At 41.6% G+C, this 24,016-nt stretch overlaps 1 protein-coding gene across 4 annotated transcripts; it reads right to left on the bottom strand.

Annotated features, from left to right (window-relative positions):
- Nucleotides 1–1,189: 1,189 nt before the first annotated feature.
- Nucleotides 1,190–23,561, bottom strand: LOC134641595 (von Willebrand factor A domain-containing protein 5A-like). Of its 4 annotated transcripts, none has more exons than XM_063494073.1 (23): nt 23,460–23,561; nt 19,978–20,025; nt 19,677–19,879; nt 19,359–19,581; nt 18,880–19,046; nt 18,691–18,805; nt 18,401–18,549; nt 18,222–18,310; nt 17,980–18,136; nt 16,547–16,626; nt 16,343–16,457; nt 16,042–16,200; nt 15,868–15,971; nt 9,295–9,509; nt 9,099–9,140; nt 8,826–8,885; nt 8,434–8,475; nt 6,668–6,697; nt 6,271–6,312; nt 5,066–5,209; nt 4,632–4,777; nt 2,286–2,409; nt 1,190–2,199 (listed from the first exon to the last, which is right to left on the bottom strand). In XM_063494073.1, the coding sequence occupies exons 2-23, from the start codon at nt 20,018–20,020 to the stop codon at nt 2,120–2,122; spliced, it is 2,529 nt and encodes an 842-aa protein (XP_063350143.1). In that variant the 5' UTR covers nt 20,021–20,025; nt 23,460–23,561; the 3' UTR covers nt 1,190–2,119. The 4 variants fall into 4 exon arrangements, with proteins under 4 accessions (XP_063350143.1, XP_063350145.1, XP_063350144.1 ...); XM_063494075.1 differs by having other exon boundaries at nt 5,078–5,209; XM_063494074.1 differs by having other exon boundaries at nt 17,992–18,136.
- Nucleotides 23,562–24,016: the final 455 nt, after the last annotated feature.

Raw genomic sequence — 24,016 nt, 5'->3', positions numbered from 1 at the left:
CTTCCGATTACAAGGCGAACTGCCAACTCTTGAGCCACGAACGCCCTAAATAACATTATTTGATGTAGAAAAAGTTCATAAGAATCATTTTATATATTTTTCCATAGTATTACATTTGAATTTAACAGTTCAATCTTTCAAATAACAGACAAATATTTGTGAAATTATGATACATTTGTGAATGTATTTTAACAATCTAAATATGCATATGTACAGACAAATATATTTAAAAAACAAGAAAATTATGTTTTATTTTATTAAAGCGCTATACAAATACAGACCATTTTACATTTACAGTGATTTTACGTTATTTTACATTTGAAATGTAAAATCACAGTCTATTTATGTAAATTTAATGATATTCTAGAAAAACAGTACAAAACTGTAAAATACACAGTAAAATACTTTTATATTACAATTTTTTTTTACAGTGTAGCAAGATTTACCACCACAATATCCGCCCCTCCCCGACTACACTTTATGGATCCACCTGTCTATATGGAGTCTCACATACAATTTCACATTTTTTGTCTATAAGCTGCGATAAACCCAGAGCAATAAACCATATAAATCTTTATTATGTAAGTGCCCTGAAATGCAGCCATTTTAAAAATAATAACAGGAAATTAAATGTCTTTCCTTAAAATGACTTTGATATTTCTTTATGTGTTAAACAAGTAACAAAGTATGAATTTCATCACCAGAAAGGGAGAGAGAAAAGTAAGGAACAGTCTTTCTGAAAGAGCTGCTGCAGTAGCTGTCCAGTCTTTACTTTATCAATGTTATGAGAACAATTCTGATTTATCTATTTATTTGTTTACAACGGTAAACACAAATTTCAAATACCAATTTACAATACAAATATATAACAATTCTAATTATATAATTAAAACTAATTATAACACACACATAATGTTGTCTGGCCGTTCCATACATTTTTATACATCACGTGTTTGTGTTCAAATTTTGCTATATTATCATTATTATTATTATTACAATATCTCAAATTATCAGTTTATGTTTTTATTTAAGATGAACAAGTCACCTTTCCAGGCACTGATTTCTCCACCTCCTTGCTGGTCTTACCCAGTGCAATAGCCAGAGGCGCATCAAGCAACCAGCAGCCAAGATTTAAAAAATAAATGATGGAATAAAACAAAAGTCACAAATCAAGGTTTTACTTGCTGATTATTGATTTTTATTATTGTAAAAACAGAACTGCCATAATCCACCTGCATACAGTTTCTCTTGTTTAACTGCTCAATGTATTCATAAAATTACAGTACTTGTCAGTACGTGGAGTTTTTGCACCGATAACTAATAACTGACTAACTAAATAAAAAAATGCTGCAGCTTGGACAGTAGTGGGAGATGTGTTTGTTGTTTGTTTTGGAGTGTCCCTTTCACAGCACAACATTTTTGAACCAGAGTATTAAAATGAATCACAAAGGTGATATACTAAAATTAGTGGCAGACAACAACCGTTCATCAAGTAAGCAGGCATGACTGTGATCATTGCCACTGGACAACACTGAATCAAAGGCAGTATATTCTAAGTAGATTTAAAGGTGAAGCCACTTCAAAGCCATTTTTCCAGTAGTATCTACTCAGGTTCGCCATGACTCGGTGCAGCATGAATCAGCTCAACTTCTTTTTCATTAAATCGAATAAGACCCAATGTGCATGGAGTTATTATAGCAATGCTGCCAAATGTTCTGTAATATCATTTGTATGTGACACGAACGCCACAACAAAGGTAGTGTTATGCCTGTTGCTCAGTCTGTGGCTTTTTGGCAGAGTCAGTGATCACAGTGTTGTCTTTAGTGTAGCCATTTCCCTTGTTGTTAGGTTTCAAAAATGACAGTTTAGTTAGTTAGTCGTTAAGTAGACGCTCTCATGATTCATCGAGTGACACCACTGACCAATCAATTTGTGGCACGCAGTCTGTTGATGTCACATTTTCTACTTGCATGGATTGCTTGGAACCCCGGCTGAGGAGGTACTAAAAAACTATCCACTACCAGATACTATCACCTAATGGAAAAGGCTAAAAACAGAGAGGAGCCATGCTGACCCAAATCAAGTAGGTACTATTGGAAAAGGGTTTATAAGAAATCCCTCAGAGTCCCAGAGCTTCTTTCGTCACGCTGCAACCCAACAGTAAATTTGCAGCTTCCACACACTCTGTCACCCATGGTGCTGAAAACACAAAACAAAGAAAGACAGCTGAATGTAGCATCAACCAGTGTTAAAAAGCACTTTAGCACTTTCATAAGGGTTACTACCATTCTGAGCACGGAGCCATGAGGCAGCCTTCATAGCCAGAAGATCCCACTCATTCTTTGAATCCATCTTTAAACCATGAAGCCAGATCAGAGCCAGAATGGTAGCCCAAATTTCCTTGTTGGCCTAATTCACCAAATCAAACAAAATCAAATGATATAGACAGAACACAATCCTTCACATGGAAAATGCTACCCAATGATTATGATCTTGTTTCCTACCACTTTGAAAACATAAATAATCTGAAAGAAGGCACTGAAATACTTTCATAAGAGTTTTTTGTCTGATAATAAATATTTTTTGCTCCATTTGCTGACTTCAATTTAATTTGTTTATGTTACAGTTGCATCCATCTATTATGTTATGCTCATCTGAAGTAGGTCATAGTGGCAGCAGACTAATCCATATATTTTCCAGTTCCTTCTGGGAGATCCAAGTGCATTCCAGGACCAGACAAGGAATATAATTTCTCCAGCAGATTCCCGGAGTCTCTTCCCTTTTGGTCATGCTCTAAATATTCACAAAGGAAGGCACCCGGGAAGCATCCTTACAGATGGCTAAATTACCTCGACCTGCTCTGTCTGAGATGGAGGAGCAGTGGTTCTAGTTCAAGATTTGTCTACATGTCAGAGCTTGCTCACCCTATCTATAAGACTGAGCCCTACGGAGCAAACTTAATTCAGCCGCTTGCAGTCATGACCATATTCAATGGTCATTACACATATTTCATGATCATAGGTGAGGGCTGGGATGTAAATGGACTGGATAATTGAAAGATTCACGTTTTGGCTCGTATTTCTCTAAACCACAAGAATCCAGGAAACATTCCACCACTTTCCAACAAAGAATCATGACTTCAGACTTGGAGGTGCTGACTCTCATACCAACCATTTCAAACTGTGACAAATTGCTCCAGTGGATACTGTCACAAGCTGGCCCATGGCAAATGACAGAGGGAAGACAAGACAGATTGTGTTGCTAATCATTACTTTATTCAAAAAAAGGAAATAACAAGGATGGGATATAAGAAGTCAAAAGTATCAGTGGTTGAATGGAATAGATGTGTGCTAATGTAACACAGAAGGTCACGCTCCAATGAAGCATACAGAACCACATATATCACTTAATTGCGACAGATTATGTTGGTTGATATATATATATATCATTTGCAAAAAAACAGATGTTATTCTGAGATTCCCAAAGCAGATGTCCTTCTTGAAATTTAAGAATAGGATCGAAAACAACAGGCAACCATAGTGCTCCTCCTCCTGTTCGATGATTGGACGGAACATCTTTTCAAAATACCCTGAATTAAGTTTTCCCTGGGAGGCTAAGCAGCGTAATACCCCAATAATTTATTATAATAATAATAAAATGAGAACCACCACCCTGGACTGCCACTCCACAGGCACTGTCCCAGATGAAACATTAAAAACGCATATAGGTAACCCTTCCTGTCTGCTTCTCAACAACCCTGGTGACCGTCTGCAAGTGTAACTGGTGAGACTTAACCCAAGTGTTCAGGCTCTCCCTCCTTCATATGGAACGTTTTGCTTGGGTTTTAGAGTTCCTCAACATGCCTTTTCCTCCACGGGACAGCAGTTCTCCTCCCCAACTAAACATGGCTTGGGCCAAACCCAGCTTTTCCCTCCTGAGTACCCAGATAGCTTGACAGACCTTCTTTGATGCCCGCCAAAAGTCCTCCTCCATAGCTTCTCTGAACTCATCCCACACCCAGGTTTTTGCTTGAAGTTCTGTTCAACTGTTGAAGCCACAACCCCATTTGGCCCCATAATACCTGCTTCGGGAGTATCCCTGGGCCAACCCAGTCTAGAAAGCCTACTCCTTAACCTTTACAGCCGCTCTCATTACTCTTGCATCCCGTGGGAGGTCCAAAACCTCCCTCTTTACCCATTTAGGTTTTCTAGGACTGTCTAGCAGTCCTCCCTGCCATCTAGTCCGACTCACCATTAGGCGGTCAGTTGACACCATTGCTCTCCACCAAAGTGTGCAAGACATACTGCCTCTGATCAGATACAAAAACAAAATCAACCACTGACCTTTTGCTCTGGCACAAAGTACACTTACAAACAACCTTACACTTAAACATATTGTTTGGTTGGCCAACCTGTACCTAGTACAGAAGTCCAATAACAAAACATCATTCTGATTTAGAGCAGGCATGCCATTCCCCCCAATCACTTACTTTCACAATGTCTCCAGGTACAGTCCCTTCCATGACGGCACCCAAAAACTTTGTGTTATATATGAACATTTTTAATTAGGTTTTATACTATGAAATCCTATATTATCACTTTATGTAATGATTTCAATTGACAGCAACCCACCAATACTGGCTTTGACTTCTCCACCTCCTCGTTGGTCTTTCCCAGTGCAGTAGGCAGAGCTGGATCAAGCAACCACTTGCCAGTTGCCTCCTGGAGGGAGACTAACTGCAGCACAGGATCTCTGGTTTGCTGCTCAGACACAGAAGCTGAAAAACCAAAGATGAAACAAAAGCTGGACCTGATTATAATTATTCAACATGTGAAGACATAAAAAGTCTACAATATAAAGCAATCCATAAACCACCATAAACTTTAAAACATTTGTAATATATTTAAATGCCTCATTCAAGTTTTTGTTGACTATATTTTCACATTATTATTTTCTTTTTCCTAATCCACTAGCACACACTACACATACATGTGATGAGCAACTACAAATGTCTGACATTCTGTAAATGATGGAAGCTGATAGTTTATTGGATTTATCTACTTACATCTAGCATTACCTTCGGACACAGATTTTAGAGCACCATCAGCCACCGTCTTACAAGATTTCCAAAAGTCACTTAGTATCTTCTTCATCTGAGTAAATACCCCTGTCTTGCTGTCAGACTTATTTCTAGGTTTGTAGCTACAAGCTGGTGAGAGAGCAGATAAACAACACCCTGATATAGATCAATTTACTGTTATTAAATGCATAATACATCGAATTTTGGTGTTTTGATACGAGCTTCCTTTAATATGATGAACATTTGATTAAGTTCATTCCTCCACAATAAACAGAAATCCACATCCATGACCATGAGCAACAATGCCTGTCTAAAACAAGGCAAATAAAAGCCCTCCGATTCCACTTAATGTGGGGGTCTTAACTAAGTAAACTGTCACCCAGTGCAATGGTTTGTAACTTGTAATGTAGGACAATTTCTTTGGAAAGGTTATTTTTTTCTTTGTTCCGTTTTTCTTTTCTTTTTTTTTAAAAGATGTGTCACAACACTAAAAACACTTTTTCACTTCAAGGTTTTAAAATAAATAGTAAATGTTTCTGACATGAGAATTAGGAAATGAAACTACTAAAAACTGGATTTTTATGGTAATAAAATGATTCACCTTAAGTTCTTCTTAACATGGGCAAATTGTTAATGACTACAAAGGAAAAGGTAAATGTCAACTGTACCACAAAAATGCGGCAGTTATTTCAGTGTTTACAGCCATGTATACATAAAAAAAACAAAAACAAAAACAAAAAACACTGTTTCTATAGCATTTAGCTTTTAAATTTAACTTTAGCACAGGGCATGTCTTCTGATTGAGATAAGCAAGGTAAACATATCATTTTAGAATAACTGAAACTGTTTTTTTAAACAGTCATCATAATGCCACAATCCTTTGTGTCTTCAAGACTTCAACTTAATAACTATAGTACTATACTATAATAACATAAGATTGTTGAAATGTCTGAAAATACTTAAATGTGTGGCTTTTTACACTGTTTAATGACTAATTCCAAAGGCACAAGTTCTTTAGCAGGATTTAAAATATCACAAAAAAAGAATCAACTTTTCACGTTAAAGTTGCAAAAAAGTTAAACAGTAACTGTGCTACAGAAATGTTTTGTTCAGTGTTTACAGGCAGTCACTCTAATTATAGAACATAAACACACATCTGTGTTTCTGTTTTATTTAGAATTTTTGCTCACCTTCATAATCCTGATCAAGAGGCAGTGTGCAATCCATGTAATCTGTGGAAAACAAAGAAGGTAAAGAAATTAAGCTAAGCTTCATGCCATGAATGGCAACAATCCATTTAAAACTTATACTTAAAATAAATAAGCTTGTTAAATGTTCAAAAGTGTAAAAAAAAAAAAGCGAACATTTTAACACACTGTGATTTATAACTCCTTACAACAGTGCAACTTTTTCCACAGGATTTAATGTGTCACAAAGATTTATAGGGGCAACATTTTATATGTAAATTGCAAATAAGTTCAACAGTATTTGTATCACAAAAAATGTTGATTTGTTCAGTGTTTACCAGCATTTAGAGAAGAAAAACAAACCAAAACAAGCCAACAAAAAGGTTTGCTTTTTGCCTACCACCAGATTCCTGATCAGCATCCATGTAACCTATGGCGAGAAAGGAAGGTTCTTTGAGATATATAAAAGAGGGAAGGGGAAGACATAACTAAAATCTCACAATGAATCATGAACATCAGTTTAAAATGTATTTATAATAAAAATGTTAAAAATGTCAAATGTGGGGCTTTTACACACAGTGATTCATAACTCATTTCAAGTGTGTATGTTCTTCAGTAATATTTAAAATATCACATAAATGTAGAGGAACAGCGTTTTTTTTTTGTTTGTTTTTTTGTTTTTTGTTTTACAATAAAGTCCCAAACAAGTTAAATAGTATTAATCTGTTCATGTGTTTCCAGGCAGTTATTTTTTTCTTTTATAGAATATCATGTGTTGTTCTTTCTCATTCAGATATTTGTTTTTTTATTTTTAATTAATAGATCAGGTCAATCAAGGCAAGAAAAAAAAGAAACTCCAATGACTACAGTCTCATTCAGCAGGATATGGAGCCCTGAGTCCAGAGTCCATCATGACCACTTTGCAAATCCACCACCTTCATAGTTTATACCGTTACAAAAACAAACAAACATAAATACGAAAAATCACTATCGGCTGATGGCCAGTCCAGCTGTGCGGTCAGCTGGTGGGTAACGCATCTCCGAAAACATTAGAACACTTTTGCAAATATGTGGTGTCTTTATCAATCGAGCGAGAGGGGCTGTTATTGTGTGTGTATATGGATAATAGCAAAGAAGAAGAATTTTGTTCGCTCAAATTTAGCTTTTCTCCTCAAAATGCAACACTTGTACTTGCAATTTTTTTTACGTGTGCTCAGAATAGCGGCACAAAAATAATGCCATAGACCTGTCCTTGGACTCCAAACCCTCTGTGACAAATTTTTGCGCGTGTCTTCAGAGAACCATTACGTTTTGTATACAGTGTTGTAAATACTCTTTTCCACTAAATAAGCACTAAAGCAGAAGGGATGAACTGCCTAATTATTTTCCTTACCTTTTCTCTTGTTCATTAAATTAGGGAGTTAGGGTAGTGGTTGTCTTTTATTTGACTTTTGTTTCATGCAGGGTTTAGGTAGCACCTTCTTTTGGAATAGCTTGTTTTGTTTATTATTTTAGCCTTTGTTCACCCCAGAGTTAGCACTGTTAGTTTTGGTAGCAATAAAACTCCACCTTGGGGGTTAACCCTAATGTTGTGGTTCTGTTCCCCTAGACTGGGATGTAAGACCAGATACCCCAGTATACCATACGGGAACTGGACTATCAGGACTGTTTTAAAGAAAATGGGGGAATAACACAATATCAGGCAGGTAGTAATAATGTTATGAGTTATCTATCAGTCTATCTAGGACTCCCTTGTAGAAGTAGTCCAAGAACATTTTAGAATGAAACGACTGCAATCTGCAGTAAATAAAGAAGGTTTTTAGGCACAAAACGAAGGGAGAAGTGACGACATTACAACTAAATTTTGTACCACCAATGGCAATGATCAGTTTAGCATATTTTTATAATAAAAAGGCTATTAAAATGTCAAAATAGTGTGATTATTTTTATTATTTTTTATACAGTGATTCATATGCCATTACAAGGCTGCAGGTTCTTCAGTAATATTACCGTAATTTAGAGGAACAGCTTTTCACAATAAAGCTGCAAACAAGTTAAATACCGACTGTCCCGCAGGAATATTGGTTTGGTCAGTGTTTACAGGCAGTTATTCTATTTATAGAAATCTATTTATGAATGTTGTGCTATAATTAGCCATTTACTTACCTTCACAATTCTGATAAGGATCCAGGGTGCAACCAACGTAATCTGTTGCAATTAAGAAAGGCATTTTCAGATCCAAAAGCGAGAAGGTAAAGACATTACGCTAAGCCTCATATTATGAATTACAGCAATCAGTTTAAAATGTATTTACAATAATAAGCTTGTTAAAATGTTCAAAATGTCAAAAACGTTTTTCTTTTCACAAACTGTGATTTATAACTCATTACAACAGTGCAACTTTCAGTAAGATTTAAAGTATCACAAAAATGTATAGGAACAATTCTTTTCATTAATGTTGCAAATGAGTTCAGCAGTAAATGTGCCACCGAAATGTTGGTTTGTTCGGTGTTTACCAGCATTTAGAGAAATAAAAAACAAACAAAAACTTAGCTTGCCATAAGATTCCTGATCAGCATACATGTAACCCATGGTAAGAAGGGAAGGCTCTTGGAGATCTAAAAGAGAGGGGAGGTAAAGAAATTATAAAGAAATCTAAAACTTAATCATGACAACAGTTTAAAATGTATTCATAAAAATGCTCAAAGTGTTATAAATCACTGTTTTTTTATGCACAATGATTCATAACCAAAGGTACAAGTTTTTCAGTAATATTTAAAATATCAAAAGTTTAGAGAAACAATATCTGTTGTATTTAGCTACTTGCTTACCTTCATAATCCTGGTAAGGACTCAGAGTGCAATCAACGTAATCTGTAGCAAGAAAAGAAGGCATTTTTAGATCCTAAAGACGGACGGTAAACACATTAAGTTAAACATCATACCATCAATCATAACAAATCATAACCGTAATTTTGATCTTCAGAGTTGTGGGTGAAAGTTTTAGTTCTTGCTTTTAAAAACTCACTGTGTTTCGAAATATTTTTGTGCAGAAGAGGTCCTTGAATCGCCTCGCCATTGTTATTGAAGACAGCAATGAAGGCAGTCAGTGAACTGCTTATACCCGATTGGACACTGAGCTGCACCACCTTCTCCTTCACTTTTGTGTCTTGCCATCCTCTGTCTTCTCCCTCCTCCAGGGAACGAATCAGAGTCCGAGCACCCAGCTTGTGGACTGTTAATCTGTAAAGAAGTACGGACATATTTTTACTACAGCTGTTTACCAGTGACTTCTCTGTTTTTATTATATTGTATGCTCTTTAAGGTCAAACACAGATGGAGATAAACCCACTACTTTATATAAGAATCACAGTGATAACATGAATGGTGACAAATGCTCACACCAAGAGAAAATCTCCTAGTGGAAATCTCAGTCCACATTAAAGGTGAACACTTGCTTCTTCTTAAACTTTCCAATATTTCTGTCATCAGAGTTTAGGCTGTCAGAATATACATAATATTTAGGCCAAAATAATTCACAGTCATGACAATAATTTAATATTGATATCATTTTGGTGTTTGTTACAAACTGAATATGAAATTAATATTTTCTATTATCACAATGTAAGGTTGCCTACAATATACGTAAAGCACATTAAATATTAACAAAGTTAAAAAAAAACGTAATTATCATGTCTAGTAATGTCTAGTAAACTGCAGATACACCTATAAGTTGAGTCAAGGTAAGGTCACATTAACACATTTGAAAAGAGGAAAAATCTTATCTCAGAGACAGCAGAGAGCTGAGAAAACGGAGTAAACAGAAGCTCGTGGTGGCATTTCAAGTGTAAAGTGTTAGGATCCCTGGGTCATCGACCCAGTGGTTTGTGTTTTGGTTCTTTGAGTTTGTTATTTCATTATATTCTAGTTTTGCTTTTTGGGTTTTTGGATTATTCTTAGTTTAGGTTCTCTGGGTGGGTTCTGTTAGAGTTTTAGTGTTCTGGTTTTCTGTCTGTGATTCTGAGTTGCTGTCTCCCCTGTTTGCTGTATCCCCACGTCCAGTCAGTGTCTGTGTCTGCCCTGGTCCCACATCTTTGTTCCCTTTGTTATAATGCCTGCCTGTGAGTCTGTGTTATGTTTCCTGTTTTACTTTGAAAGTCCATGTCTCATGTTAGTGTATCTGGTTTTGCTCTCCTTGTCTCGTTAGTCCTGATTTGCCCCAGCTGTGTTTCCCTCCTGTTGCCCATTCCCTGATTGCTCCCTCTGTGTATTTAAGCCCTGTGTTTTCCTGTGCTCTCTGTCGCGTTCTACCCTTAACTTGCTGTGTGTTTTGTCTACGTAAGTGTATTTTGTATTCTTAGTTTTGTTACACTTTTGGGTTCAGCATTAAAGCTGTTTTGAGTTCACGTCTGTCTCCGTAGTCTGCACTTTGGGTCCTTCTCCTGCCAACACACAGCCATCACATAACAGAAGAACGCGACCAGAACATGGACCCAGCAGACTCCATATGGTATCGGCGACCCGCAGTTTCTGCCTTCCTCAAGGAGAGCGTGAGGCAGGAGGCTAAGCATGCCCAGGAGCTCCAGTCACCCTTCTATGGGTCTCGTTTGGCTTTCGGAGGGCCCCGCAGCCTCCAAACCGCCATGGCTACGGCCGAGCCGTCACCTATGCCTCGGAGGATCAGATTGAGTACGTGCTCATTCTCTCCGGTCGCTACACCTCTGCCTCCACCCCTGGATTTCCAGTCCGACAAGAGGGTTAAGCAGCGAAGAGAGACGGATTATGTGACACCGGACGCTAGACTCACTCCGCTGCAGTCCTTCGCTCTGTTTTTGGGTCTGCAGCGTTCTGAGCTTCATAAACTCTCTGATTCCTCATTGCAGCCCGGTCCGTTGGAGGATTTGCAGCCCAGTTTGCCACCTCCCACTTCCCGGAGGAGGCGGCGCTCACACCGTCACCACTCTTTCTCTGCGGGACAACTCCCAGTGGTGAGTTATAATGACTGCTTTCGTTCCTCTGAGCTGGAAAAAGACAATCATATGAACACTGCTAAAACTGAGACTGTTAAGACTATTAGATATGGTGGTGGTAGGAAGCTAAAAAACTTTGTAGCGAAGTCTGTGTTTGCTGAACCCGCTCCTTCGCCCCGTTGTGTTCCTGCTCCCAGGGCAGCTCGGGCCCAGCATTCCCCTGCACCTGTTTCAGTGCTTCAGGTGAGGGAGGCTGAGGTCCAGCTGGTCCCTGCTCCAGTGTCCAGGCCGGCTGAGGCTCTGCCTGTCGCTGCACCCGTACCAGCTCCTCGGGTGGGGACAGCAGCTGCCCAGCCATTGACGGTGCCTGTCTCGGCTCCCAGCGTGAGGATGACCGGGAACCAGTTAGCTCCAGCACCCGTACCTTCTCCTCGGGGGGGAGTGGCTGGTGTCCGACAGGTACCTGCACCTGTTTCTGACCTCGCTGGAGGCTCAGGTGAGCCCGTCCAGCGGTTGTTTTCAGGTTCTGGAGGCTCAGGGGAACTAGCTCAGTTTACTGCTAATCCACCACCTAACCCCCCATTACTACCATCGTTACAACAGTCAATAGAACTTAAACTTCTATCAATAGCTCGAACATTAGCTCACCTCTCAGCTCAGTCGCCTGCTCAGTTACCACCTGCCTCGCCTGGAGGGTCCGAGGGGCCCGTCCAGCCTTCTGTTCCCGCTGGGGGTTCTGGAGAACCGCACCAGCCTTTGTTCGTCTCCGTTGGAGGGTCCGAGGGGCCCGTCCAGCCTTCTGTTCCCGCTGGGGGTTCTGGAGAACCGCACCAGTCTTTGTTCGCCTTCGCTGGAGGGTCCGAGGGGCCCGTCCAGCCTTCGTCGCCACCACCTGCGGCTCCCACGCCGTCGCCTGCAGTGCCACCACTTGCGGCTCCCACGCCGTCGCCTGCAGTGCCACCACTTGCGGCTCCCACGCCGTCGCCTGCAGTGCCACCACTTGCGGCTCCCACGCCGTCGCCTGCAGTTCCACCACCTGCGGCTCCCACGCCGTCGCCTGCAGCTTCATCCTCACCTGGTCCGGCTGCGGCTACAGCTTCGCCGTCGCCTGGTCCGGCTCTGGCTTCAGCTTCGCCGTCGCCTGGTCCGGCTCTGGCTTCAGCTTCGCCGTCGCCTGGTCCGGCTCTGGCTTCAGCTTCGCCGTCGCCTGGTCCGGCTCTGGCTTCAGCTTCGCCGTCGCCTGGTCCGGCTCTGGCTTCAGCTTCGCCGTCGTCTGGTCCGGCTCTGGCTTCAGCTTCGCCTGTCCCGCCTGGTCCGGCTTCAGCTTCGCCTGTCCCGCCTGGTCCGGCTTCAGCTTCGCCTGTCCCGCCTGGTCCAGCTTCAGCTTCGCCTGTCCCGCCTGGTCCAGCTTCAGCTTCGCCTGTCCCGCCTGGTCCAGCTTCAGCTTCGCCTGTCCCGCCTGGTCCAGCTTCTGCTCCGCCTTCGCCTGGTCCAGCTTCTGCTCCGCCTTCGCCTGGTCCAGCTTCTGCTCCGCCTTCGCCTGGTCCAGCTTCTGCTCCGCCTTCGCCTGGTCCTGCCTCGTCAGACTCATCCACACCTGGCCCTGCCTCGCCCACGTCTGGTCCTGCCTCGTCTGGCCCTGCCTCGTCCACGTCTGGTGCGGCTTCTGCTCCGCCATCGTCTGGCCCTGCGGTTGCCACGCCGTCATGGGACCCGACCCGTCCTGTGACACCTCGCCTCTGCCGGCCGCTTTCCAGGCCTCTAATTGGGCGTCATGGCCGTCGAGGCCGGCCTCCTGAGAGAGATCGTCGCCGCTGCTGGCATCGCAGCCGACCTCCAGAACTATTTGCCCGCTGCCGCTGTTGCCGTGTGCACGGTCGGCCTCCAGACCTGTTTGCCCGTTGCCGTGTGCATGCCCGGCCTCCTGACCTGCTCCGTCGCCGCCGGTGCCTCCCGCCCGGCCGGCCTCCTGACCTGCTCCGTCGCCGCCGGTGCCTCCCGCCCGGCCGGCCTCCTGACCTGCTCCGTCGCCGCCGGTGCCTCCCGCCCGGCCGGCCTCCTGAACTTTTTTCTGGACTCTTGGGCCGTCGTCCTCCGGGCCGGCCCCCTGAACCGCCTGGATTTGGACTGTTGTGCCGTCGACCTCCGGGCCGGCCCCCTGAATTTTTTCGAGACTGTTGCCTGGGCCTCCGCGCCTTTTGGTGGGCCCTTTTGTTTTTCTTTTGGACTGTTCCTGGGCCTCAGTGCTGTTGTTTTGTTCTGTTTTGGACTTTGTTCCCTGTGTTTTGGTTTCTGGCTCCTTGTGTTTTTGTTTTGGTCCCTCCATCCTGTTTCCCCTGGTTGGGTTGTTTTTCGTTTATGGTGTTCTGGTTTGGGCTGTCTGGAAGCCAGCCCTTAAGGGGGGGGTACTGTTAGGATCCCTGGGTCATCGACCCAGTGGTTTGTGTTTTGGTTCTTTGAGTTTGTTATTTCATTATATTCTAGTTTTGCTTTTTGGGTTTTTGGATTATTCTTAGTTTAGGTTCTCTGGGTGGGTTCTGTTAGAGTTTTAGTGTTCTGGTTTTCTGTCTGTGATTCTGAGTTGCTGTCTCCCCTGTTTGCTGTATCCCCACGTCCAGTCAGTGTCTGTGTCTGCCCTGGTCCCACATCTTTGTTCCCTTTGTTATAATGCCTGCCTGTGAGTCTGTGTTATGTTTCCTGTTTTACTTTGAAAGTCCATGTCTCATGTTAGTGTATCTGGTTTTGCTCTCCTTGTCTCGTTAGTCCTGATTTGCCCCAGCTGTGTTTCCCTCCTGTTGCCCATTCCCTGATTGCTCCCTCTGTGTATTTAAGCCCTGTGTTTTCCTGTGCTCTCTGTCGCGTTCTACCCTTAACTTGCTGTGTGTTTTGTCTACGTAAGTGTATTTTGTATTCTTAGTTTTGTTACACTTTTGGGTTCAGCATTAAAGCTGTTTTGAGTTCACGTCTGTCTCCGTAGTCTGCACTTTGGGTCCTTCTCCTGCCAACACACAGCCATCACATAACATAAAGAGATAAAACGATATAATTATTTTCCACTAGTTGCACTGGGCAGTATATGGACAGGAGGCCTCTATTAGGACCTAAATTCAACATGCGAGCCTTTTATTAAACTGAAGGTGAAACTGATGAAATGTGGAACATAAAGTACAAAAGGAAACCGAAAGCTATTAATTACCGAAACCTAAACTGGGAACTAATACTTACAGTAAGAAGCACTGGAGCTGGGAGACAGGAAGGGAAAGTGAGCTGATGTTCTGACAAAGGACAAAAAGAGACTGAGGCAATAGGTACGTTCAAAAAGTTAATTTTGCTTCGGAGGGTTCTTAACTGAGAGACATAACTGAAATATCTGCAAAGCGACCATAATAAGAGCTGCTCAGTTCTCTAAATACTAAGGAATGGCGCTTCAATGCTTCTTTTATTGCTTCCTTGAGCAGAGGATACACTGGACCATCCTTTACAGAAAGGGAGGAGAAAATGCTCTCCCATAATTCACTGAGGACCATCCGACCATTCATAAAAATAAACATAATAAACAGTTGCGCAACAACATTTGATAATGGCACAGCAATAAGTGGAACAATAAGTGGGGTTCGCCTCTAAACAGTCAGCATGAAGACAGAGGGAAGAGTTTTAGGACAGAGACAAAGTTTTGGCACTGCAATAAGAGCTTTAAGCATCTATGCAAAGTCCCGATTACACACTAGTTCTGATAACATCTTCCCTCCTGAAAAAAGACTCTCCTAGCACCAACTATTACAGCCGCAACAGACGTAAAACAATTTTTCTGCATTAGATTTTGTGTGCAATTTAGGTAACGTTTACTTGATTCATTTAAACGTTCTTCTACAATTGCATATGCTTTGAAGCCAGTCGCAAAACACTGTTTTTCACAACTTTCAGTCACAAAACTGACACTGAGCCTCAGCTTCAGCAGATTTTTTATGTCAAAAGAAGGCTTTCTGCTGGTGCAGACGTTTGTTAATCTGAGCCTTCCCCTTCAAAAATCCAGCTTTTGTAATCAAGTGATAATTTTTCACAGTCTGTTCCTGTTTATATGATCTCTATAAAACAACGGTGTCAAAACACATTGTCGTGAAGTAAGATGCTTGTTTTCTAGGCTATCTTCTGGATATAGAGACGAGTGTAAGGCTGCTCCAATTCTCAGCACAAGACTCTTTTCTTTCCCAAGTCCTTAACATTTCCGCTATGCAGCTGAATAGTGTAGTGGTAAGACTACACACCTTTGGAGCGGGAGTCTTAAGTTCCATTGTCACCCGGTATCCAGTAAGGGTCCTGGCTAGACCCCCATGTTAAAACAAAGCCCAGGAATGGAGCGGCTACGTCTGCAGCCTGTCCGCAGCTCAAACACAAGTATTTCACTACATGTTGTACTGTGTATGGAACAAATAAAATTTGAATTTATAAGTTATTTATTTAATCACCTGACCTCGTTGACGTGATCGTCAAGGTCAAGGTCAAGTAAAAGAGGTTAGAAATAGAACATGGGAGGGATAACTGGATAGTGTCATATGCTTCACACTTAGCAACTTTAAGTCTAAGGTCATGATCCACAGAACAGTGCTGTTTATATCAAAACTCTGTTTTACCCAGTGTCCTCTGCAGGTCTGAGACTGAAGTGCAGCTGGTTCTCAGAAGGATGACCTGCCAGGCTGTACTTCACCGTCACACAGCCCTCTGCTGCCTCTGAGCACTGACACAAAATCACAGGGTTAGAAGTCATGAAATAGTTAAACAACAACATGAGAAGGTGCTGCTCCTACCTGTCCAGTGAGCTGGGCATAAATCAGTGACCTTTGACCCTGGAAAAGTGCTGTGATTGGTGGAGAGAGGACAGTGACAGACACTTCCTTTGGTAAATCCCATGTGACTGAGATGTCGACCACAGTCGGCTGCAGAGCAAATCGCAGCGACTGCATCACCTGAAAAATAATGAAAAACTCTCCAAATACACACAAACAGCTGGAACAGACATTTTACTCACTGCAGGTCTGATCTCAAATATGGATCTGCTGCTGCTGCTGCAATGTTTAGCTTGACTTCTAATTGTGTTTAATGTCTTACTTTTGCTTGCATCCTGTCAGTCCCTGTGATGAACTGAGCGTGACCTCCTCCTTCCTTGGCCATCCCATTGATGAGAGCAGAGCTGGCCCCTTCCCCAATCCCAAAAGAAAAACACCTGCAATACAACCTTTTTCTTTAAGTACATAGAGGACATGTTGGGCATTCTGGAATTGTGTAGACGTACTTGTGTTTTTGTGGTTTCACCTGTGAGAATTTGAGTTGTTCTTCACCAGATCTATCACTTCTTTGGTGTCCCACACCTCTCCATCAGTAAAGACAAACAGCTAGAGAGGAGAGTTGGCACATAAGGACATAACATCAGACCCACAAACACACAGCTTGTTCTGAGAGCTGAGTTTCAGAAACACAAATGTTTTTATGGTAATGTGCAAAGAACAATGTACAGTTAATATGAACTCAAAATATGGTACTTAAGAAGATGGAAGAAGGGTAGTATGATAATGTCACAGAGCTAAGAGACATATGTACAACATGTTTATATCATTCAACTATTATTCATTTTTTTCAAGTTAGTGAAATGTCTTCTGAAGTCAAACATACTGTGTGTGTGTGTGTTACATAGTTGAGTTTGGACTCTTTTGGGGGGTGCTCAAGGAAATTTCCATCAGAGCACTGTGGTAGGGCGTGGCTGGCGGTGCCACAGCAGCGAAGGTGGACACATCTGCGTGGCAATCACGCCTGCCCAGCTTAAGAGCGGTGTCCTGTTGTATTGTTGTTGTGTACGTGTGGCTGGCAGCTGGGAAGCTGAGCCGAGTTGTACAAACAGCAACCGTTTAATAAAGTAAGATGTTTCAGAACGCGGAATCGTGGTCGCGTCATGCCTCATTCTTGCCACAGTGGTGCCAAAACCACGAAGCATAAGAAGAAAGAACTCCGGTACTGGATTGACTGCAGCACCCAAAGGATTGCGAATCTGGCAGCTCTAATCCAGTTCTGACCGACACCACCGACACCCCCCACCAGGTTCCCCAGCGGCAGGCAAGCAAGCAGGGTGCGAACAGCCAAGATGCAGCCTGCCGCCACACCCATCCCCACTCCTCAGGCGGGAGCGGCTAGTGCCCGGCGCGGTGCCTGCGCTCATATCGGCCCAGCGGAGGAGTGCCACAGAGCAACTACTGTGTCCGCAAACTGCTCAGCCGAGAGCAGTGGAGGAGCCACGTGGGGAAGCTGCTCCAGCCAGAGGTGGAAGAGGTGCACAAGGGTCCATTTTACAGGATTCATACCAATCTAAACACGGTGAACAAGATGGCTGTCATTACATTCATGTGAGGGAATACAAATCTATTCTCCACTCGTGAAATTGGGGTATATAATGCTGAGTCTGCATCATAAAGGGAGGGTTTGTATGAATTAATATAAAACAACTCTATTACCAGTTTGCTTCAACAGGTGGATTAGATAGAAATCTCTGATTATTCACTCTGAATAGATCATCGTACCAGTTAGGCTGCTTTAGAAGGTAACATTGTAATGTTATCAAACTGAATTGAGGTTTGCAAATCTGAAAACAGTTGATGACATTTGCAAAAGCATATTTCATTAATATTAATCACAAGAAACTGTATGGATGAAATTATGTTTGGGAGCTGAGCTCCCTCTGAAAGTTTGAACCTAACCTGGTGTGTTACCTGTCGAGGCTGATTGGGAATGCAGGGCTGGCTGTAAATATGTTTAAGGGGCTCCAGGATCTCTGTTCCTCCAAGATTAGCCTCCATCTGCTCAACTGTCTTCAGAGCCTCCTCCATGGTCTGCTGGCTGTACTCCACACTATTACTGCCATCACACAAATACCAATACAAATACGCACGTATTTCATGTCAAGGACAAAAGGACCTTTGTTGGGCTGGGAGAGACTCACGGGAAGATGTGTTCATATCTGGACCCAAAACTGTAAATATTGAAATAGCAGCCCATTGGTAAGCTCTTCAACAGGAGCAGCAGAGTATCCTTCAGGAAAGAAAGAAGAAATTATGAGTCCACTGTGTGAGAGGAACATTATAAAACTAAAGAGTTTATGAGTAAGTATATTATGGATACCCTGGCACTGCTGATGCGAGTATTACTCATACTTCCAGATCGATCCATTAACAACACAAACTCTCCACATGAAGCCACTGAAGACATCACAGACTGGGGAAACTCAGGGTACAGACTGACCATCACCACTGGATCACCCATCAGAGAGCCTGAAAAATAACAGACAGAAAAAAGTTATATAAATTTGCTTTTCAGTGGTTTTTTCATACACATTCAAACTTCTGAGTGAAAGAATGGGGATATTAAAAATCTGTCTTTGAAAACCAACTACTTCACTCATTTCCACTCACCCGGCTCAGCAGAGGCCTGTCCTCCCTCCACCACAGCAGTGGGCTGGTGGGCGTCTTTGTAATAAATCAGCAGTTCAACATCTCTGTCAAACTTGTGTCCTGCAGCCAACTTGACCTGCACACCACAAACACATTCATATTTAGTTCTCAGTTATAAGTACAGAGCAGACACATCAGCACTCTACCTACCGTGGCCTGGGTTTGATCAGTGTTGAGGTACTGGAGCGGGTCCAGGGAACAGTTGGACTCTACTTTAGAGATTGGACGAGGAGAGGACACTCGGGCAGAGAAAGACAGACTGTAGGGCACCAGAGAGGCTGGAACAGAAGTCACCTGGACTCCTGCACCTTCACTACCTGTACACAACATCAGGTTAGAAATGCTGTGAACAATAAGGCATTAAATATTAAAGCTTCTAAAAACATCTGGTCCAATTAAAGGTTTCAGGGAAATTAGGTACAAGGCTGGCACAAGTCTTTTACATTTTTTCCAATCTGATAAATATATTTGACAGTCACAGTGTTATGTGGTATCTTTTCTTCGAGAAAATAAAGTTGAACTTTGATGCTTTTTCTGCCATATATTGTGCTCTGTCACTGTTGTGAGGTTGGTTCAAGACCTAATGTGGTTTAACCATTTCTGGTCCAAGTATTTTGAAGTGTTCCTACCCTGAGGTTGGTATCGAGGGTTGAGCACAGCAGGCAGACAGAACCTCAGACCATCATCAGCCTGCACAGCCAGCTCAGTCACGTACTCCAACCTGATGGAGGCGCTCTCTCCTGGAGGCAGACTGCCCACACTCAGAGAGAATATATCTGGACTCTGATCACTCTCCTCCAATAGGAAGGCCTGCTGACCGCAGCTCAGAGCATCATCATACTCCTCACGAGCCTGGAGGACAGGTGACACATGTCAGTGACATTCACTGTGTTTATAAGTAAGATTAAAAATAACAATAATCAGGTTATATTTACTGTCCAGCTCACCTTCTGTTTCTCCTTCACCTCAGCTACAATCTGTGTCTGTCCAATCCTAGCACTGAAATGACAGACAGCAGCATCTCCAGGCAGAGGGAAGACAAAAACAGCCTCTAATGGTTTGTCCTCCTTATTCTCGTAGTTCAGAGTGGAGACCACTGTAGCCACATGGTCCCTCACCTCCAGCTCCACCTCAATGCTCTTCAGAGGAACTAAAAGAAAAACATAAACATCCAAACACAATTGTTTTTGATTAAATTCAAAATTAGTTTAGTCTCCTGCCCATTTTGGATGTTCATCAACTTTTTACCTGGTTCCTTTTGGGCAGTTAGCAGACCACAGGCTCTCACCATTGTTCCTGTGCAAGAGACAACCACCACAGAGATTTACTCCAAATAAAAGAATTTAGTGTTGCTTTCATTTTGGCTCCAGAAGCCAAATAATTAACAGATGACAATGATAGTTAGGAGGATCTGACTGAGGAACAGTTAAGATCTAAATCTAGAACTAGGGAATAGTTACGTAATATAAGGATTTAAAAGCTTTTCAAAGTTTTAAAGAAAACAATCAAGCATCCAAGAGCCTTTTCTCTATAAATTTTTTCAACATCTGGCAGCTGAAGTTTAAATAAACTGGAAGTAGGGGATGAACTTTTGGCTGTAACTTTAGCAGACAGAATTAGAGTAGATAAAATGAAGGCATGTATTTCATGTCTTTCACTTGTAATTTAAACATTTTTTTACTTTTCCCACAATTTTTATTAAAAATAAGGATGACTGTATGACCTTAATTTGTAGCTTAAATCCAAATAAAGTCCAAAGCTAGAAATGACACCCTGTTTAGGAGCAGACCTAATGTTTCACGATCATACACATCAGGTCATGCATTAGTTTGGGGCGCTGTTATGTGCGGCGTGAGAGCATCGGTCCGGTCATCGTCTTGTTGTGTTTATATTGTCACCTTCATTAACCTGTTCTCTCACATCTCTGATTTATTCTTAGTGCTGAATGTGGGCGCTCATGGCTTGCTGCACGAATATAAACCTGAAGACAGCACAACATGGGGGTCGCCAACTGGTATTTCGGTCCTCTCCATCTACCTAAACTCCATCAGCATCGGTTTCATCTTTCTATTCCTTTAATAGTTTTGTTTATAAAGTATAGGTTGAGTTGAGAGTTACCGGTACTCCTGGTTTTGGTTTCTGTTAGTCTACTTTTACAGAACAGAAGCCTGGATCCAATGGCACATTGTGTGGTTGATTCATGGCCTTCTTCCTCTTTGTTTGTTTTAGTCAGGGCTTCCATCTCTTTTTCCCCCTGTTTGTCATCTTTGAGTAACTATATTCCCAGTAATAAAATCTTGTGTTTATGGCAGCAGCTTTGTGACATCTTGTATGCTGGACAAATGGAAGTTTTGGGATATCAGAGAGGATTTACTTCTGTTACTGCTTATCATCAGAAGTGCTAAATATCAAGATGGATAATTTACAATAATGTAGATGTCTAATCTATCTTGTTTTTACTTAATTATTTATATCATCTCTGACTTTCCCCCCATTTGCAATAAGTTGAATTTTATATTTTAAAAAAAGATGAGTCTGGAATTGATGTAAAGCTTGGACGGGGATGCTTTCTTTATTAGCTGTCAAACTATTGCATTTGTAAAACCACAGACCCTAACCCTAACAGAAGCAGTGCACAATGAATAACAGTGGTAACAAAGAGTTTTTTTCAGGGACAACAACAACAAATATAGCAGGGATGATGTCTAATTGACAGGCTGATGAGTTAGAAAAAAACAAAAGGTTAAGTACAGGTGAGAAGATTTTTGCAAATGATGCAAATTTATTGATTGTTATTTTTACAGAAACGTTTCTTATTTTTTAAGTTTCTTATTTTTTAAGAAACTGCTTGCATATCTCGGTGAATCCTTCACTTTGCTTGCTATGAACAGGAATGTGTATGCACACCGTGCTTTCTTTCTTTTTTTTCCTTTTTTTTAAACACAAGGCTACCTGCATTTTTCTTCTGGCTGCACAAGATTAAGAAATGAGGTCATGACACGTCTGTGTTGCGGTTAGAAAGAAACACCTTAGTTTTACCCAGGTTTCGCAAATCTGGCAACTAAGTGATATGACCGCGGTCAAGTGAGCCGTCATTTGTGAGCCGCGGTCAAGCCAGCCGCTTCTTCTCCGCCGCATAAATTTCCTTGCGCTTTTACGCCAGTCTTTACGGTAGCGCCATTTCGCTTTATATCCCGATTGAAAGCCTAGACCCGCGCGCGCACACAAATTGCAACGGAACAGCCCAATACAACCATCGTGACAGTCTGGTTGCATATTCAAAAATTCATTAAAAATCATTCTTAACAGTTGATGCCAAGCTTTCAACACAGTCCTCCTCCGGAACACCTACTGTATCTCTGGGCCAAGTTTCAGCCAGATTTACTGTAAAATTCCTCAGAAATTACAGGACATTTATATTCAATTCAACACAGCCAATATACTACAATTATGTAAATTTCAAAAATTCATTAAAAATCATTCTTAATAGTTGATGTCCAACTTTCAAGACATCCCTCCTCCGGGACACCTACTGTACCTCTGTGCCAAGTTTCATACAGATTTACTGTAGAATTCCTCAGATATTAAAGCAAACTTGTATTCAATGCAATACAGTCAATACACTACAATTATGTCAATTTCAAAAATTCATTAAAAATCATCCTTAGTAGTTGATGTCCCACTTTCAACACATCCCTCCTCTGGGACACCTACTGTACCTCTGGGCCAAGTTTCGGCCAGATTTACTGTAGTTTCTGAGCAAATATTGATGTCCATGTTGTTGTTTGACCTCAACTACTAAGGATGATTTTTAATGAATTTTTGAAATTGACATAATTGTATTGACTGTATTGCATTGAATACAAGTTTGCTTTAATATCTGAGGAATTCTACAGTAAATCTGGCTGAAACTTGGCACAGAGGTACAGTAGGTGTCCCAGAGGAGGGATGTCTTGAAAGCTGGACCTCAACTACTAAGGATGATTTTTAATGAATTTTTGAAATTTACATAATTGTAGTGTATTAACTGTATTGCATTGAATATAAATGTCCTGTAATTTCTGAGGAATTTTACAGTAAATCTGGCTGAAACTTGGCACAGAGGTACAGTAGGTGTCCCAGAGAAGGAATGTATTGAAAGTATGACATCAACTATTAAGGAAGATTTTTAATGAATTTTTGAATATGCAACCAGACTGTCACGATGGTTGTATTGGGCTGTTCCATTGCAATTTGTGTGCGCGCGTGCACGTGTGACTGTTCGCGGGTCTAGGCTTTCAATTGGGATATAAAGCGAAAAGGCGCTACCGTAAAGACTGGCGTAAAAGCGCAAGGAAATTTATGCGGCGGAGAAGAAGCGGCTGGCTTGACCGCGGCTGACAAATGACGGCTCACTTGACCGCGGTGTGATATGTACTGTTGCATTAATGTGTTTAACTGGGCCACAGCATCGTGATTTAGCTTGAAAAGACAACAAATTGTTTTTCTTGCCACTGAAATATGAGGTACCCAAACTCGTTACGTTTCACCGCCTACTGCAGCAGCCCTGGGTGAGATTTTTTTTAGACTCAGAACAAGTTTTGATATTATTCTGGCAGTAAATAAAAAGGAAAATACGGACTGCATCTGTATACAGCTCCTGTCAGTACACTTCTTACGGCGTTTTTTAAGGAAGTGCGTCAGGTTACAACGTCTAAAGAAAAGTTACAATGAATTGGAGAAAAGCATACCTTTGAAAAGAGGGATTTGTGGGTCCGATAAGCACCGATCTGTAGTATATGTGTGAAGTTCAAGCTTATGTGTCTACTATACGCGCACGCAGTTCCACTCCGGTGACGTCAGAGGCTTTCTGCTGCATCCCTCCAATGAGATCATTTAGTGAGCGGAGCTTCACAGATGCACTAACAGGAAATTAACTTATCAACTTTATCTTTACACATTAAAAGCTTTAAAGATAGTAGTTCGGTTTCAGATATGTCTGTAATGGTATGTTTAGGCATTATATTTTATGCTAAAGGATAGGTTTTACATTTACAGCCTTTGCTCACGTTTACTTATCAGAACTTATGTTTTGATAAACTTATTTTTCCCTGATGTTTTGTGTTTGTTACGTGTCTTTTTTTATTGTAAAGCTTTAATGTGACTTGTCCTGTTTCTAGAAATGCAAACTGGTAGTTTATATCTTATATTTTTTGTATATTGATGTCCATGAGCATGTGTTTCCCCGTTAATAAAAAAATGAAGGAATAAGCCGCATGGTAGTTCTTCAGTTATCAGTGTAATTCGA

This window comes from Pelmatolapia mariae, linkage group LG14 (genome assembly GCF_036321145.2).
Source record: "Pelmatolapia mariae isolate MD_Pm_ZW linkage group LG14, Pm_UMD_F_2, whole genome shotgun sequence".
In the NCBI taxonomy this organism is placed as follows: domain Eukaryota; kingdom Metazoa; phylum Chordata; class Actinopteri; order Cichliformes; family Cichlidae; genus Pelmatolapia; species Pelmatolapia mariae.
This window is presented reverse-complemented; position numbering and strand designations above follow the sequence as displayed.